This window comes from Cygnus olor, chromosome Z, assembly GCF_009769625.2.
Source record: "Cygnus olor isolate bCygOlo1 chromosome Z, bCygOlo1.pri.v2, whole genome shotgun sequence".
NCBI lineage: Eukaryota > Metazoa > Chordata > Aves > Anseriformes > Anatidae > Cygnus > Cygnus olor.
Window position 1 is genome coordinate 27,000,716 of NC_049198.1, and position 19,327 is coordinate 27,020,042.

General features: G+C 42.4%; 1 protein-coding gene across 2 annotated transcripts in view; it reads right to left on the minus strand.

Annotated features, from left to right (window-relative positions):
• TNPO1 (transportin 1) overlaps window positions 1–14,363 on the minus strand; it is a 62,440-nt gene extending 48,077 nt beyond the window's left edge. Inside the window, exons 1-3 of one of the 2 annotated variants that reach the window (XM_040540315.1) lie at window positions 14,221–14,363; window positions 13,840–13,953; window positions 10,242–10,317 (exon numbers count right to left, since the gene is read on the minus strand). In XM_040540315.1, the coding sequence (XP_040396249.1) occupies window positions 10,242–10,317; window positions 13,840–13,944 (181 nt within the window). In that variant the 5' untranslated portion in view covers window positions 13,945–13,953; window positions 14,221–14,363. Of the gene's footprint in view, window positions 1–10,241; window positions 10,331–12,975; window positions 13,009–13,839; window positions 13,954–14,220 lie in introns of those variants that run through there. The other variant, XM_040540316.1, reaches the window with a different exon arrangement.
• Between the last annotated feature and the right edge of the window lie 4,964 nt (window positions 14,364–19,327).

The following is a 19,327-nucleotide window of genomic DNA, read 5'->3' on the forward strand; positions in this document are numbered from 1 at the left end:
ACCCTCGGAGCTGAGTATCTTTCCTACAAGCAATCTGAAAAGCCATGTAAAAGTACATCTTGATCCCACAGTCAAGATGTCTGATGCTAATAAAAACTGACTTCAATAACTGGCCAAGAATTACTCCTGCTTTTGCGAAGCATTTTGAAATCCTTTCTCCTCCTTTTAAATGGCAATTCTTACACTTCAGAACCCCATTCAGGTTTGACTCAGCTGTGCGTTCTGCTTTCACAAGTTATTCAGGTACAACAGTGTCATGACAGAGTCATAAGTACCAATAATGGCTGCAGTCTGCATTCAGCTCAGTATAGGCAGCTTATGACAGCTTAGCCCTGCAGCACCTGACTGAGCAATGCTATTCCTTCTTCGTGAAATTGGTTGCTTCATCTGAAACAGCACACAGCGACCATTCAAGCAGGTATAGATTCAACTGAATGTATTTTTATTTCAGTATCTCCAAGGAAAAAGCATTCACCTAACTCCAAGTGATCAGAAGGATGTTCTTCTCTTAACCAGAGGATCTACTACTGCACGGGCAATTCTGACTCGCAAGCTTTAAGTCTCAGAGAATTTTTAAGCATTCCACAATGGTCAAGAGCCAGCAGTGTGCCATAGAAGTCAAGACGGCAAACTCCATTTTAGGTGCATTAAACATAGCATAACCAGCCAGTCAAGAAAGGCAAATTCTCCCACTATATTTAGTATTGGTGTGGTCTCACCTTGAATGCTGTGTGCAGTTCTAGGCTCAAGAATAAGGAAAGGATGTTAAGGTACCTGAATGTGTCCAGAGGAGGGCAACAAAAATTGTAAAAGCTGGAAGATGGTAACGGCTGGAAGTCATATCTTGCGACACGTGGATTGTCTATTGTGGAGAAAAAGAGGCTGAGAGATCACCTCACTATTCTCTGCAGCTTCCTGAGGAGGGGAAGTGCAGAGGGAGGTGTTAGCCTCTGCTCCCTGGTCACCAATGACAGGACATGTGGGAACAGCACAAACCCAGGGGAGGGTCAGACTGGACATGAGGAAAAATTCTTTTACTGTGAGGGTGGTCAAACTCTGGAACAGGCTTCTTAGAGAGGTGGCTGATGCTCCATGCCTGTTAGTGTTCAAGAGGCATTTGGATAATGCCCTCAATAACACGCTTTAACTTTTGGTTAGCCCTAAAGTGGTCAGGCAGTTGGGCTAGATGATTTTTGTAGGTCCCTTCCAACTGAATTGCTCTAAATGACTCGATGATCCTTGTGGGTCCCTTCCAACTTGGGATATTCTATGATTCTAAATGGTAGACACTCCAAGCTTTCTCTCATTTTCCTCCCTCCACAAGGAAAGGTGACTGTGGAAATCTGAAGTAGAAACTGGAGAATAAGGAGGCTGAAGATGGATTTCAAATGACTTGGAAGAAGAGAATCAGCACAGCCACATATTAAAGCTTCTTAGATACAGTCTCATTTTAATTAGCATTCTAAATAGCAGATCAGTCACCTTGCTCATAGTAAGAACTCTTGTGAAGGCAAAGAGTAAAACAAAAAAGTTAAATTTCTCAAGTAATAATAACAAAAGAAACTATATAAAGGAGTATTGAATTAAAAGCATGTATCTGCTCCCTAATTTCTTATTGCAGGCTGATGCACATCTATTTAGGAAGAACACTCCCACTAGTGCCAAAACCCTACACTGCCATTTGCCAGAATGCAACCTAAAATAGCAAACAAAATACGAGTTCAAGTGTACAGAAAAGTCAGGCAGAAGAGGAAGAAAATATGCCAAGTGCACGTTCAAGAAATAAAAATGACAGAAGATTGCCTTAATGAACTAGTTACTCATTACAGGGGAAGAAGCCTTCCTGGCAAGGAAGTCTCAGAAAAACAAAGTAGTTTGTCTCTATAACAGAGACCTGTATGTGCCTGCAAACACAATTTTTTGTTAAGATATACCTACAGAATGTAGACAGCAGAAGTGGCCAAAACTTCCAATGCATGGCATGGCCTAGTATACAACACCAGTGTTGCTGGGTATCTTATTTTGTACTTCCCAATACTCACTTCATAGTCTGAACAGTATTCTGAATTACCAGAATTGATAACAAGGCCTTATTTCATTGATCCAATTAATCCTTGTGTTCCAACAGCTATTCATATAATAGATGTCATGCTCGCTTTCAATATAGTCAGAGAGTGAATAAACTTCCATTCATCTCACCAAGCAATTTCTTCAGAGAGATTAATTACTCTAATTCCTAATTCATTCATTGCCAAAGACTGGCTAGGTCGCTTCCATCACAAAGCTCATCATTTCTTTTTCCAATGCACTTGAATTAGTGCTACGGTACAGACAAACAGAAGAGACAGAGGATGATAGTCTTTAGATGTTCTACAACTGCAACAATATCCTGTATTTGTTACAGAGTTTGGGATATTGTAGCAAATCATTCTCTCCTTACACTGAATTTCCATTTGGTATTAAGGATTCTTCTGTTCTTTGGTAGAATTCTAGCACCAATTCAATTGCTGGATCAGGAGATGATGCATAAAATGGCGTTAAAGAGCTGAGACAACCAGTTTGTGGGGATACAATAGAGAAGCTGAAAAGAACAGTGAAACCAGAGAATTCTTTAAAACTTTTGTGGTTTTGCAAGCCTATAGAGATGTACAAATTTTTGCACTGTTCGACCCGTGGCCATTATTGGTTAGAATGAAAAAAAATTGTATGACTAACCAATAAATTAATTTTTGGTCAGCAGTTCAACACTCTTCCCATGTTCTTAACAGCTCAGCTTTATTTACAACACTATCTTCAGAAGCATGGCTGTTGCCACTTAAGCAATAAATATGCAACACTTCCAGCAGAACACTTCCAGCCTTGTTTTGGTATCTTACAGACATTCCTATAGTTAGGCAATTGTGTCAATTTTTTTTTTCCCGTGACTCACAGGAATCAACTGAGCACTGATTAATTTCAGACCAGCCACTACATTTCAGGGTTGTTAACATACTCAGATACACTGAATGTTTTGAAACATCTCCAATCTTGTTTCTGACTGGATAGTGTACCATACCACTTTAAGCTTAAAGTATTATACCTAAGGTTGCTTAAAATCCCAGGGGAAAAAAAAAGAATTTTTTTCCTGCTGTAAAGCTCATAAAGGTATTTCTGTACCTGTCACTCTAAAGACAACAGTTATCTTGTCTCGTGACACTGCTCTGTCAGGATCTTTATTTTCTTGGTTTTAGCTGCTACAAGACAGCCTATTTCTCAAAAATGGATCAGAAATCTTCACAAACAAGAGTGACACTTGTGATGATTTTTAGAACATTTTGCATTTGCACATATTAAATCCACACCAGTAGTTAAAACACACAGCATGAGCTTATTTCTAAAAAAGCCTTAACAGCTTTGAGAGCAAAATGAGCACACTGAGCAGTTTTCCTTTTAAATAGAAGTTACACCCTAACAGTTAAAGTTGCCAATATTACAGGAGTAAGAGGGCAAAATATAAGCCATGCTTATAGTCAGTGCATCACCATCTGCAAAGTGAATAACACTACTCTCATCTCAGTCACTTAGTTTTTTTTTTTTTTTTAATGCAATCCACACATGTATGTTCTAACAAAGAGAGGATGAAAACCACAGCAGAAGACACGCTAGTCTCAAGCACCTGAGAACTGCACTGAAGCAAACACTACAACTTGGTGGACAGAAGTACACTTAGAAATCACACCAGCAATATCTTCCCTCTTCTCTAGGGAAACACCACATGGGGATGGTGGGTACTGGCTTTTTAAGTATGCTTTGACATGAGAAGCAACAAAGCAAATGTCACTGAGTAAGAAAGTATGACTTAACAGAAGTATAGAAATAAACGCCCCTTGTAGCAGACTACATTCAGCTTTTGAGATACATACTAAGGTAAGACTTTAAAGAGATGGCTGAGTACTTCCCACTTACCCCAGAAATAAAGCCACGTTTTTTTTGGAGCCAAAACAGACCATATACTAAAGACCACCTGAACTTCAGAAGAAAAACAGTTTGATAGCCTTAATAATCAAGGGAAAGCCTGAGAAATTCTGTCCTTTCTTTTCATAATACTATTCAGAGAAAACAGAAATTCTAAGATTTCTCCTCCCAAAATGACTTTGCTTGCAATGAACAGCACCTTTGAAGAGCCTACACCAACGTAAGCAGATCAGGGTATTGGGTTAGAAAACAGGTACTTACAGTCAATGAACTTGTTACTGTACCTGCTCTTTCTCAGTATTTTCCTTATATGGGTTTCAGGAATAAGAAAAGAGATAATAATAGAGATCCCATACTCTGATTCTGGATGCTCACAATAAGGATTTCCAAGAAAGCATTCCTGAACCATTGAATCACATAACACAATCCACTGGTAACTTCAAAGTTTCTTTCAAGACTCTTAAAAAAAATAAATAGATCTGTCATTTCTCACCTATGGTATGTATGCCATGAAACTGCTTAGGAGAAACATTTTACTGAAGTCTGTATTACAATACCCCTGTGGGGGCACAGAAAGGAGGAGTTAGCTGCCATACAGGTGAAAAAGCATGCAGTTTTCAGTGCTCTGATCTGACAAAATTAATCATCTCATGAGTTGGTTTCCCTTAAGAAACGTATGCACCTCAATTACTTTTTGCATTGATTCTAATACTGAGGTGGGATTTATTTATTTATTTTAATTCTCAATATATCAGAATTTAAGGGGAAAATATTTCACTGTTGTTTCACTACGACACTATACATTCTGTGTAGCACTTTAAATTCTAAGTAAGGATACATTAATCTGAGTTTAATTCTGAATTTTAATCCCATCAGATATCAGATTCACTCCTTGATAGCTATTTTAGTATATTTAAGTGACATCATGATGGATGATTGGTTTTGTGGGTGATTTTTTGGGGGTGGAGGTGTTGTTTTAATTTAAAAAACACCTTTTTCTGGTTTAATCCTGCTCATCAAAAATACCTTCCTGAAACTGAAAGCTGGTTAATCAACACATGATCTCACACAGGCCTTTTCTTACTCAGCTTCAAAGATCTTTCAACACCAACATGCTAAGTCAATCTACAATGGAATGAAAACTACTGGCCAGACTATATTTGAATTCCAGCACTTATCAGAAAATATTCACTTTAAACCTACAGAACCACTCTGGATCCCGGTAATAGTTTAGGAAAAGCCATTCCAAATTCCGCCTGCAGACCTAGATGAATCATTAGTGTCATTATTAATAGAAAATAAGCTACCATGTGTGGCAGCTTCTATTGAAACAAACTTTGGCTGGGGAGGATGGACAGGAAAAATACTAACAAACCTTCCCATGGTAATGCTCCATGAGCAAGTAAGGTACTCTGAATAACGAAGTGACACATGAAAATAGAGTGGTTGAGACACTGCTCTATTTTCAACTATTTATCCTGTTGCACATATACGAAGTCCATTGGATTATGATCTTGGATCACGTTTTAGTGACTGACTCTTCAGCCCATCCTGAAGTGGCAACTCCAATCTTTGGTCTCACTAGTGTTATCTCTGTAGACAGATTATACCCTAGTGTGACGCAACAGGATAAATAACTATGGCTACATGGGCCAGCAGAATGATATCAGGACCATTATGTGTTTGTCTCAAGATATGTTGCCATTAGCCTAGATCCTGGCAAAAAGCACAGCAGTGAATCTAAAGGACAAAGTAGAATGAACCCAACTCAAGGCTTTAGAGACACTATCCATAAACTAACAATGACTTCTGTTGCTTGTCTAAGCAGGATAAAAGACAGATCTGAGAAAGGGCTTATTTGTTTTTTTAACTAGAACTTTTATTAGTAGTCATGTTCTTTTTTCACAATATAAAGAGGTATTAGGTATGTCAAATCTTACCTAAGAAGTGGTAAGCTTTGACACAACTTCGGTTCTTCCAATTCTTATATAAAACATCCACCATCTTGAAGGCCACATCAGGCCTCGTAGAATACCACAGTAGTTCTGACACATTATAAAGACAACTTTTCTTTTTGCTGTCTCTGAGTTGTGAAGACCCTATTCTGGCATGGATACAAGTGTAAACATAGTGGGCATCCTCCACAGAGATTATAAAGTTGCAATGTAGTTTCTCTTCATAGTTGAACAGAGAACTGTTGCCAGGAAGCAACAGAGTAGTCTTTGCTGATGTAAGCACACCCTGTCATCTCAGAATATGCTGATACAACATTGCATCAACCAAGTATCATGCCACAATTATGACAGTCAACACATCCAATACTCCCTAACTGACATGTCGAATTCATGAAAATTAGTTGAGTATTATTGGTGAATGACAATGGTCATCACCTTCTGATAATTTAGTGTAAGCCTGATCATCCTCTCATTCACAAAGTTCAGAAGGCTGCAGAAGATAAAGTAAGGTGTAATTATAGGTTAAAAATAATAATTAAAAAAATCACAGGGAATTGAAAGGATTTTTCTACAAAAGCCAAGACAGACAATTAAGAAGGATGCTATTTTTGCCAGTGTGTTTTCAATGGGAAGAGGGGGGCAAGGTATCTATCAAACATTCACTTACAGAAGGCATAAACCAATTAAGGTTTTGATACAGACAAACTTGAGGTATTTCATCATTTGCGTCAGTAAGGTCTGAAACAAAACCCAGAAGTTCTGCTTACAGATTGAGCCACCTGTATTATGATACCTAGAAATTCTTCCTCTGATCTGCCTCATGCTTCAGATGTCTTGAACAAGTGCCTCAAAGCACCATAACTAGAGACCAGGACTATCTGCAGCGAGATAGTAAAAAGGCTCAGTTTTCAGATGTTTTCTTGTCCTTTCCTTCAAGGGAACAGAGTTGTGACTACAGAAGGAAATATGTAAGCAAGGAAAGGAGGATTTAGATACATGACTTGGAACAAAGAATGAAAGCTCCAGAAAGAAAAGAACAACAGAACAACATGACACTCTGGACTATTTCAGTCAACCACAAAAAAAAAAAAGGAAAAAAAGAGAAAAGGATCTGGGAAGCAGCAGTAGTAATACGCACACATTCCAGCAAGTTACTTATTTACAGAAGACAGGCTTACAGGGTTCTGAGCCCAGTTCAGGGGACACTTTAAAAAAAAGAAAAGAAGAAAGATGCCAGGGGAGCACAGCACCACTACATTATCTGCCAGGCTTTATACCTGTCAAACCAGGAAGAAACAGCCACAGTAACAGAAAATCTGAATGATACTTTCATTTACAAATAAAGACAAGCTTCTTTCAAACACTTTTCAATTAATATAGACTTCATCTTGCCCAACTGAGGATGATCTCTGAGCACCATACTTCTTGGGAGTTATCTTCTAGAGAGCTATACCTCAGCCTTCAATGATTTGGGATCATATTTTATTCCATCAGCTTGCCTACTGTCTGATTTTCAGGACAGCATGCTATTTCCTGGATATTCATTTTTTTACATTCTATGATATTTATAATGTCAGGATTTGCATTTCTGAAGATAGCATTGCAAGTCTGGACAAACAAATAGAAGAAAAAAAAAGCTCGGGCATTTGTTAGCTGTAAGACTGGCCTTATATTTCCACTGATAAATTGCAGCAGGGCAACACCTGTATTCAGGAAGATCCAAGCCTTTATCAGCTTAAAAAGGCTCACAGACGTTTAACACCAAAAACAAATCAAAACCCACATTATGTGCAGTAGTACCACAAGAGACCTAAAACCTGCATGTTTTAAGCATTCAGATACAGGAACTTTGTTCGGACAAAGCTAAGGCTGGAAGGGAAAATAAAGTTACACTTCCTTCAACTGGAAAGTAATATTTCTGGTACTAAAAAAAGGCGACAACTTGGTACAACCTTTGTTGCAATAAAATAAAGGTGCTTAAAATACGCTTATATGACAGCTCCTGAATGTAGGAATTCTGTAATGGTGGATTAAAATGCATCTTTAAGCACAGTTTTCTAAACAGCAGTTTCAACAGTGGCAAAAATTCCATCAAAGGTTAGTCACACCTGCTATCAAACCAAGTTGTTTTTTGCCCCATGCACTAGCTACCAGACCACTTTAATTTCCACTGACTAAACTGTCAGTCATGTTGGAAGCTTACTTCCGTGGGCCCTTTTGCTGGGAAGTTATGGCCATAAGAAAAGCATGACTTCCAACAGCACTGATCTCTCAGCTGTGTCATGAAGCACACTATTTCCCTTCTCTAGCCAACAGACTTGTAGGACAGATTGCCAGGAGAAACCTCCTCAGGATAGACAGTGAAAGAATACTTTCCCAGTTGTAATGAAGACAGGGTCCATCACATTTCCCCTACTGTTCCAAGAGGATGCAAGAGTAATAGCAGTTCTAAAAGTCTCTTTACCTTACTTCGCAGGACTACTAAGGGATGGAGAGCTGCTGGCCCTTGGATTCAAAGCAAAACCAGCCAACAGTCCTCCGTTATCCCTCATTAGTCTTATCTAAGCAAGGTAATGAGATATTTGGAACTTGGCAAACACTGTGAAAAACACCACCACTGGACTCTATTATGACACAGAATCACAGAATGGCTGAGGTTGGAAGGCACCACTGAAGATCATCTGGTCCTACCCCCTTGCTCAAGCAGGGAGACCTAAAGCAGGCTGCCAAGGACCATGCCCCACCTTCAATAATCTGAAAGTTTCCTGGCCTTGAAATACAAAGCTGAAGAAGATCAGCTGCCTTGGACAAAAGATTATGACTGAAAACGTGACTGATGCAGGACAAGATCTTCTCTGAAGCAACAGATATTTCTCAGTAGTCTCACGGAAGACTACATGATGTACCTGAGAGACATCAGTGCAGGATGATCCCAGACAGCTCTTCTTAGAAGTTAACTTGCTACTTCTCAGTTTGGTTGCCTCCCTCAACCCACCAGATTCTAAATGTTTCCTCCCCGCAATGTAACAGCTTTAAAACAAATGTTTTGTAATGATTAGCATCTCCTACCTTTCATTCCATTCCAAACAAATTAATGTGTGTAAACATTAAGAAGGGGTAAAAAGATTATTGGATAACCTAAGCAGATCCATTAGAGAGATCCTGACATCATTAAACATACATCAGTACCTAGAACCTCAAGCACAAACGGCGAGCAGAATAAAGAAGGGGAAATTAGCAGGTTAACCAGTGTTAGAAAACATACTGAGAGGAAAGATGTGAAGCAACCTCCTCACCATATCCTTTGTACAAATTCCAGATCCCAGTACCAGACTTGCTTTGTGTTTTTATTTTTCTGTTACTGGTTTAAAGCACACAAGCAATTAAAGTATGGTACCACATTCGTTAACATGTAAGTGTTGGGTACTTTACAACTACACTACCAACTTGCTCAATAATTTATTATCTTGGCTGATTCAGGTCTTGAAAGCACTCTATCAAATTTCAGAGATTTGCACAAGGCCTTAAAGATTATTGGAATACTTCCTATGCACGCGATCCAAAAGCACTGTGATTTGTCATTAATGACAAACATAAAAAAGCCACGTGCTAAAACAGGTCCTGAAATAAATCTCTCACTAGTTAAGACCTCACAGATCAGTAGCTGTAGTACACTGGAAAGAAAATCTTTCACATGAATTTACCAGCAGGTAGAAGCTATGTAGTATGCCATACAGAGCATGTACTAAGGTCCATAAGAATAAGCCCTCAGTAAATACGGAGTAGATTTCTAACTCCATTTTACTAGAATGACAGGGAGATGGGGGTCTGGGGGGGAAGGAGGCGTTAACTAGAACACCATTTTACAAGAACGACTTCAGGATGAAGGTTCTGACAGGCAGCCTCTTCAGACAACTCTAGTATGTGATCTTTAAAATGTTTAGCAGGCTGATTACTAGATGATTTTAACTGGATCTAGCAGCATTGTTTTTATGTTGTCTACAGTCACAATTCATCACCATGAAGCAAATTCATTCCATTTTTACTACAGTCTCAGAGAAGTATGATGCTCCAGCACTTCTGATAAGATTTCATAGGACATTCAGAGTGGCACCTATTCTAAAACTTTGAAACTACAAGCAGCAGTAAGTTACCAGACAATTTACCACAAAGTTTCCTGAGGGGACAAGTTCTCAAAAGACTATTGAGATCCACAAACCAGCAAACCGACTGCAGGAATCAGCTTCTTATTTCTTTCAAGGTAAAGAAAACAAAAACCAAACAAGTGAAAAATAGAAACAGAATAAAACAGTCCATATCTCAAGAACTCACCTTCAGACTTTAACTTTGTAAGAACGAAAATCAGGTAGTTGTTGAAATCTGGATACTGATTGAGTTGTTCTAGTTTCTGAAGAGAGAAACTGTTAAGGAAAAGCGAAATCTTCCACATGCAGCTTTTATAGCTTTCCAGATACAATTATTATTAAATCTGTTGTGTGCTACTGTGTCATTTTAAACAGTTGTATATAAAAGCTTAAAATATTCCAAGTAAGAACAATCTGAAGACAGTCTGCAGTCTTCATAATGAAGCAATACCTTTTAGTTGTGGTAAAATCTGAAAAAAAATAAAATCCAGGGACATAAACAGAAGTTAAAAGATTCTTAAAGAAATATTTTTAAAACCATTAAAAATTTGTTTCTGTATAGTTTTGAATTTCAGTATTTACAATCAGAAGCCCGCCAAACTAAGGAATCCACTGAGACACAATCCCACAAAACATTTCTTGTTTTTCTCCACCATAAATAAAATCACTTTAGCCTATTAAAATCATAAATAGCTGTTTTATTTTAATGCTATTCACTTTCTTAATATTAGACAAACTTTTTTTTTTTTTTTTTAAAATGACTCTAACTAGCTGCAGCCTGAGCTCTCAGCAGTGAGAATTTAATTGTAAATGCCTGGATATTTGTAACTAGTTTATTCTTATCCACCATCTCAAACAAGTAACAGAGAACTGTTCTTCCATATACGTACCTGTTTTCTAGTGTCAGCTGTCTGAACGAGTGTCTTACTAGCAATACCAACCTCTTCACTATGTCCTTGGGGAAACTACAATAAGAATTCTTATGTTTCTGAAGAGCTGTGAAGGTATGTAGCTGTTTTTCTAAAATTTACCATTTCTTCTGCCTCAAACTTCCAAGTATTCTGTGCTGTTTGTCTGGAAAAGTGATCTGGCATTCTCCCTGTACCCTGTTCTTGCACCCTGGTATTAACTGATATGCTGCTCAACAATAGTATTGTAAGTCATAAATATGCAGCATCATCTTCAAGTTACTGACATATTGATGATACCTAGTAGGTTTACACAATCAAGACGTTCAGCAAAAAATTAGTTTCTGAAGAACAGTGCTTGATTCACATGCATTGCATTGACTTCATTTGCAATTTAGCTGAACCTCTAAGCATTCAAATTAGGTAAAACCTTAACCAAATTCATCTGTTAGGTCTCCATGGCCCATTAGGTCCCTTACAGTTCTAAAGGATCCATTTCCTTCTAATGACCAACAACTAGTTTAGCTAGCCTCAAACACAAACTTAAGAAACTCCATTTTTAGATATTTAGGTTGTTTGCACGAAGTATTAACTTTGCTAGAGAAGTCTGTCCTCTCACCACTCAGTAACAGAGTAAAGCACACTTATCACAGCCACAAGTTATTTCGTTGTGAAACAAAAGAGATGAGTGTAAACAGAAGGATGGCCATGCCAAGTGAAAGTAATACTGACTGTTCCACGTGGTGCCTAGAAATGATAAAACACACATCCAAAGATTAGGTGCCATGCCTAACAGCTCTTTCAGGAGCCAAAAAGTAGGGTACTGTGTCCTGTAAATTTTTTACTTTCTCCACAATTCAGAAACATGACCACCGAAGCAGTCAGTTGAACATTACTAACGACTGCACATCAAAATGGCTCAAACATGAAACAGCAGCAGAAGCAAGCAGAAAGAACTCAAATAGCAGTATTAAATTAGAATACACCTCACCAGTCTAGGAATCAAAGAATAGCTAATAGGCCATATTTTCCCCAACAACTTCTTCACCTATATTAAATTTTTCTTGGAAGAAAAAAGAAAGTTAATTTCTTCATCTGACAAATGTTTGAAAGCCTTACTGATTCATAACTTAAATTAACAAAGGTTTTTGGCTGACCCGTGCTCCCCACTTTATTATATTTGAGTTCTGAGCACCTAAATATCAGAACTGTGTCATAATGAAAAAGCACAAGAGAGTACACTGATAATCTTACATTAAATTATCGACTGAAAGTACTTCAAATTTGAAACCATTAATCACCATCCTGCTTGGGCATGTTAATAGGTAGCACCCTACAATACAACACCTATCACAAATGGACTGAAAGAATATTTATTTATTTAAAATTACAGGTCATGACCTGTCAAGCTGTATTAAAACATTTTTCCAAACTATCATGTAATACAATAATAAAGTGTCCCACTGCTCTGCTTTTTACAGGCCTGCATACAAGAACCTCTTTGAAAGTAAGGTGTATTAGCACAGCAGGGAATTACCACTAACATTTAAGAATTTCATACATCAATTTAGTGCACTTTTGTTTAAAAATGATTCTGCTCATCTTTAAGACAGACAACATCTACTATGTTGCCCATCCAACACCTACTCTGCTATTTTTCAACAAACAAAGCAGGTTATTTGAAGTTGAGCTGTGAAATGCCTTTTACATTGTAACACCAGTAGCTTTCAACAATTTTGCATTTGAAGTACTAAGGAAAGCCTGCCCAAGTTTGAAGCATTATCAGAACACTTTAGCTACCACTCCATATAGTATTTTCCAAAGGAAGAAACAGCATCTTACAAGTCTAAGATACAGCTCTGAGAGCAAGATGATCAATATGAAAACTCACTTTGCTTTTCAGATAATAGCAGAAGCTGTTCTATGCTTGGCTATGTTAGCAAAGTGTAGAAGTTGAGTAGATTTGCCTTTAAACTAAACTCTTTTAATAACCTTATATACATTTGTTCTTACCTATGCGAATGAATTCTGATGCCATCTGTTAAGACCTTCAAGCACACGCCTTAAATAAAAAGGGAGTGAGATAATAAACTAAAACGGAGAGAGATAATAAACTCGTACGGTTCAGAGGATTTCAGAAGGACTTCTAGGTATTTCAAAGCACTTATGTGGCTAGCTCAAAGGCCAGCGCACAACCGATGCGGGCTTTATTTTTCAGGAGCTATGTTTCCACCGCTCCTAACCTAAAATTTCCTTTAATTTTTATTCCGCCATTTCATCGTTTCGAGACTGGGGGGGGGGGGGGGGGGGGGGAGGGGAAGGGGGGAGGAAGACGAGCGCACGCCACTGACAAAAACCCGCCCGGCAGAGCCACCCCGAGGAGCCCTGTGGCGCACGTCCCCCCGCTCCCCGCCGCTCTCAGAGCCTAACGGTGATCGCAGGCGCCGGGCCCGGGCTGCGGGAGCACGCCGGGGGCACTCCCCCCGACACCGCCGGCTCCCGCCTCGCGTCCCGGCGCCGCGCCACCTCGCTCGGGAGGCCCCCGCCGGGCCCCGCGTCCGGACGAGGGGGCCTCGGGGGGCCCCGGGGGCCTCCGTGCGGGCCCCGGCACCGCCAGGGCCCCGCTCCCGCCCCGCCGCGGCCGTGCGCTGGCGGCGGCCCAGCGCGGGGTAACCCGGTAACGCGGCCGACACCGGAGCGGCCGCGCCGCAGCCAGCCAGGGGCCTGAAAGGGGAGCCGCGGCCCTTGGCGGCGGGCTCGCAACAGGTGCCCGGGCCCGCGGCCGGGGCCGGGCGGCCCCCGGGGCCCGCAGGCCGCGCTCCCCCGCCCCTCTCCCCCGTCCCCGCCGCCGCGCCGCGCGGCCTCGCCCAAGGATACTTGTTGCACGGCTCTCTGCGTGGTGGTGTCCGGCGACTGGGACTCCTTCAGCAGCTGCAGGATCTGCTGCAGCCCCTGCTCGTCGGGCTTCCACTCGTACTCCATCTTGGCTCGCTGCGAACACACCACAACAACGGGCGGCCGCCCTCAGCGGCGCGGCAGGGCCCAGGCCGCGGGGTAGGCGGGAGAGAGGGAGGGAGGGAAGGAGGGGAGAAGAGAAAGGAAGGAAGGAAGGACAGACAGGCGGGCGGGCGGACGGACGGACAGAGGGAGGGAATAAAGGAGGGAGGGAGCAGCGCGATGCCCAGCCCCCCCCCGACCAACCGCCCCCGGGTGAAAGGGAGGGAAGGAAGGACGGACGGACGGACGGACAGCACCGACCTGCTGGCTCCTCCGCAAAGCCGAGCGCACTGAGTCACGGCGGTCTGGTAACCCGGCCCCGAGAGCCGCCGCGCCGCCTCCTCCTCCTCCTCCTCCTCCTGCCGGGTCCTAGCGCCAGGCACGCCTCCGCCCGCCCGGGCCGCCGTCAGCCGTCCCCCGGTGCGTCCCACGCCGCCAGCAGCCTGCCGGCGACAAAGCGCCGCGACCCTTCAGCGCCTCCCCCTGCGCTACGGGGGAAGGGCAGGCCCCGAGGGGGGTGAGGGGGTGGGGGAGAGCGGCCGGGGCTGCCGCCCACGGGGGAGGTTTTGGGGAGAGAAAGCAGCCCCGGCAGCTAGGGACCTGGTACCCGCCTGCTATCTGTCCGCTCCGCGCGGCCTGCGTGCCGGGCGGGTGAAGAGGGAACAACTTGGCAAAAAGGGGGGCATGCAGCTCGAAACAAACTCCCCTGAATGCCTAGTACATCCTTCCCTCACCCTCAAAATATATCACCACGGAGCCCAGGTCAAAATTATCAATGTAAATATATACGCATATTTACATATTCCTGTTTATATATATTATACATATGCTAACGGCCAAGTGGAATGTTTAAAATGTTTCAATGTGTTAAAATGTTTAAAATACGAACGTGAAAACCTGTAATTCCTTAGCTTTTAAAATCTGATTTTAGTCACTGTGTTTGTAAGCAACCTGCTTGCCAAGCAGAAAACTAGTTTCACTTTCTGCCTCCTCTGCTGCAGCACAGCACTGGGTTTGAGCCGCACGCGCGTGCGTTGCACATCGCAACCTTAAGAACTGAGGCATCAAGGACAGGGAACAATAGCGATTCCCAGGTAATTTGCTGTGTAACTCTTTGTCTCACCTCCCCAAAGCTCTCAATTAAATCAGTATTTAAGTTTCAGTCAGCTAGTGCTATGAAGCATTCCCAGCCAACTTTCCTTCAGTTATGATGAGCCACCAGCCTTGCAGAAGGAGCCAAAACCAGTACCCACAGCAAAACAACAAAGCAAACTGGAATAGGCAACAAGTATGACGGGCCGTGTACCTACAATATCCACACTTCTGGATAATGAGGACAGTCAGTCAGGAAAGCATGCACACTGGAATAAGAAGCAGGAAACAGCTGAACAGCAGAGAAGTATGCAGCACAGCACGCAAGAGAACAAAACCAATGGACAGAAAAATACTGTCTTTTAAAATAAACAAGCAAACAAAGAAATGGGATGTTTGATGCTGTTTAAGCATCTGCTGTTTAAGCAATTGCCATGGTTATCCCAGGGCTGTTTGGGAGAGATTGCTAAAGCAGTGCACCTCTTCAGAGCTTTTCCCACTGAAATGCCTACAAATTGGAGTCACTAAGGCAGGAGAGTAAAGACTCGCCACCAGTTACAAGGAAAGGAATGGCACAAAGTTTTATACAAGATTTTTGTGAGCAGTGGGAATTGCCACTCATTTCGCTCTGGCACAGAAAAGTCTCAGGCAAAGAATCACAGCTAACCAGATTCAGACCATTAAAAACTATGCTCGTGGTTCACAACATATGTGCAGCAGAGCTTTCCATAATGATGCTTACACAGCTGGAGCAGATGAAAGGTGAGGTCCAACAAACCAAGGAAGTGCTCATTTGGGTCTCACTTCTCCAACTGCTGCCTCACCAGGAAGGTTTTAGAAACTTCATCATCATTGAGACTTCTGGCCCGCTGTCAAATTTGGTTGAAATTGTTTAGAGCTTCAAAAGTTACTGTCCAGAATTTATGACACAAGGATTGCATCTGCCTAATTTGATCAGGAAACCAAGGGCCCTAGACAAAAATAAGATTAGACATGGGAAACAAGGGACGAGACTAGAAAGGGAGGTTGAGAGGCAGAACAGGAAGAAGCAGGAGGAGAAACAGGCCGTGGATCTGGAACTAAGAAAGATTGACGTAGGTTTCCTTTCCATGAACATGACCAGAATTAATTCCCTGTCTTTCTGCTGTGGAAAAGAGAGAAAAAGGCATACAAATCAGACTAGGAATGAATGGGAACTGCTATAGTTAGTGGAACATGTAAAAGCTTTATATGATTGTCCTACGGGGCAGGTTCCTCCTGAGGTTCTATATAGGATCCTTTAACACTGGAAACTACTCAGCATACATAGAAATTAAAGCAGATAACTAATTAGCTGGATACCTTCTTTTCTTGACCATTACTTTGAAGTTATTTTTACCCATCTCTTATCCTTTGAATTCTGTTGAGAGGGGAAAATACTTTGAGTGAAAAAAACAAGTACGATTGAAAGTAAATATGGTTTAGTGGAGCACTTGTTAGTGTTAGGTCAGAGGTTGGACAAGGTGATCTTGAAGGTCTCTTCCAACCTAGACGATTCTGTGATTCTGTAAAGAATATTATAGAAAAAATGAGACAATTGCTTCTTTCCATATCCTTTGCCTCCTTGTTTTCTAGTACCATTTCCCTCCAGCAAGCATCGTCTTGTGTAGAGTGAAATTCAGAATCAATGTTAAACTAAGTAGCGGTTAGAAGCCTGGAAACTACCCCTCAAAACATATGATGGCCTGGTTCATCCCACTCAATCAGTAGAATGCACCAGAAATAAATATGGAGCACTGCATCTACATATCTTAAGGCAAAAGTTCACTGAAGACAGGAGACTGGAACAAATAGTGAAGCCAATCTTTGATGTCTCTATCATCCAAGCTTCAGATGTCACACCCAAGAATCCACTGGTATCACAGAAATGTGTAATGTTAAAAAAAAAAAGAGAAAAACACACAAACAAACAAACAAAAACCCCTGAACTAGTCTGTATCTTTATTTCCCTCTCAACAAACCTTGCCATGTTATATTTGAGCATCCACAAAGAGCGCAGAGATAATTTTTATTATTTTTTGTTTGGGAACTCTCTTCCCATTCTCTCTCAGAATGTCCCATTAGATCAGGCTGAAATGACACTTTTCAGGCATATCTCATACAAGGTAAAAGGGGCTGGGGCAACAATGGGACTGCAGGGGCTGTGGGGTGTCGGGATGGGGATCAGATGTAAGGCACCACAGGATTTTACTGGGGCTGGGGGGGCTCTCCCCCCCATCTCCCTAATGGAGCAGGGGTCCCACAATCACAGCTAAACTTTAGTAACAACTGTGCAAACCTGCCCTTGGGCCCTGTTTCCTCATTCTCATGAAATGTCCCAAGTTACTTCTGTGCCATAATTTGGTAACCCAGGTTAGACCCTGACTGCTTGGCTTCAGAGCTTCCTAGGACAGACTGGGCCACAAACTGGGTGAATTTACCTATTTTCTGTCTCTCACGAGGGGTGCTGGAGCGAGCTGTAAGGAGGTGAGGTGGTGATCTGTGAAAACTGTAAATCCACATAAATGCTGCATGGTGGTGGTGTGTCAAAAACTGTAAATCCACATAAATCCTGCAAATTGGACAGGGGACAAGGTGTCGTGAGAGTTGCTCTGCTAGCATAAGTTTCAAAAAAGTGGTGGTACCTGTAGTTATCTAGGAAACAGACACTGGAATTTTATGGAAAAGCTTGGTCTGCTACGATTGCATTTGGTACTGCAGACCAAAGGTGGCCAGAAGTTGGCAGTTTTAGCGTTGATCTCCTAAGGTTTTTTGTGATTGTTATTGGGGGACCAATTCCCTGCCTAACTGGACTACTGGAACATCTGGGCAGTTCACAGAACAGAGCAGACGAACCAAAATGATCAATTCAAGTCAAATGGTGATAGGAAAAAGGTGTCGCCTTACGCTCTTTTGTCTATGCAAGCTCAAGCAATTGCTGCTAGCGCCGACAGTGCTCCGGCTGTGCTGCTGCCAACGCCTCTGGGTTGTTTCTCTCTCTCCCCTTCTGCACCCCCGGCTGCTGATCGTGCTCGGCGAGCTCCGTTAAAGGAGTTGGTCCTCCCTCCGCCGGCCCCGCTGGGGTGCGTGTGCCTTTTAGCGCAGCAGGCTCGGCAGCGTGACAGCAGCAAACGCCGCGGCTACAGGAGGGCCCTGGAAAAGCATTACAGATGATTAGAAGTATATTTAGAGCGTATGATCTGACGTGGACAGACGTTTCTCAGTCGCCAGAGGCTTTGTTGACGGGGGACGGATGAAACGATTGAGTTTTGCCCACGACAAGCGAGCGGCCGCAGCCCCGCACGGCGCAGCCACGTGTTTGGGCTGGGAGCCAGGCTGCAGGCCCCAGGCGTGGCAGGGCTGGCACAAGTGCGCTAGTAACTGCAGCGAGTGGGCTAGTAACTGCAACGGGGGCAGCGGGACAAAGAACAGCACATTGGACGTGGGCAACAGGCTGTCGGCAAGAAATGGGAACACCCCTCTGCTTTTCTAACTAGGCTGGGAAAACAGCCACCAATGTCTGGGGGAATAGATCCTGAAGCAGAACAAAACCAGCCCCAGGTTGTCTCATTATTTGTAAATCAAGCAGCCCCAGGTATCAAGAATTATTCTGCTGAACATTTCCCAGGATGGCAAGGTATATCAATGGAAGAAGTAACGAGCACAGCCACGTTTGCATATAATTAAAGAAAGGAGGAAAAAGCAACTCGGCAGAGGAAACAGAATGAAAAAGCAAGCCCTCTGGCAGCAGCCTTACTTGGGAGGGATACTAAGGGGAGGCATATAACAGAAATCAGAGAAGCAAAGATCAGGGCAGAGGTCGATTAACACCAGAGAATTGCTGCTGTTACTGCAAGCAACCAGGACACTGGAGATGAGAATGCCCCGTTACCATGGGCAGGGTACCTAAGACCATAGTTTAGGGAAGCCCCGCAGGGCAGGGGATGAAGAGAGGAAGATAAGTTTCCAGACCCCCAAGCCCCAGCAATGGAAACTGAAACAGAAAAACACCTCCCAGGCAGATCCCAGGAACCAATATTAGATATCAAAATTGGAAATAAGGTTTATGCATGTTTAGTTGATACTGGGACAACTTACTCCACCCTAACCAACCTCCCAGAGAGCTCAAAGGTGACAGGAAAAGTAAATGTAGTAGTTATAGAAGGAAAACAGGTAAGTGTTTCAAAGATAGGCCCATTTGTACCATTACATCTATCATTAAACCTTTTGTTGTTGTTGCTGTTGTTATTGGAATATA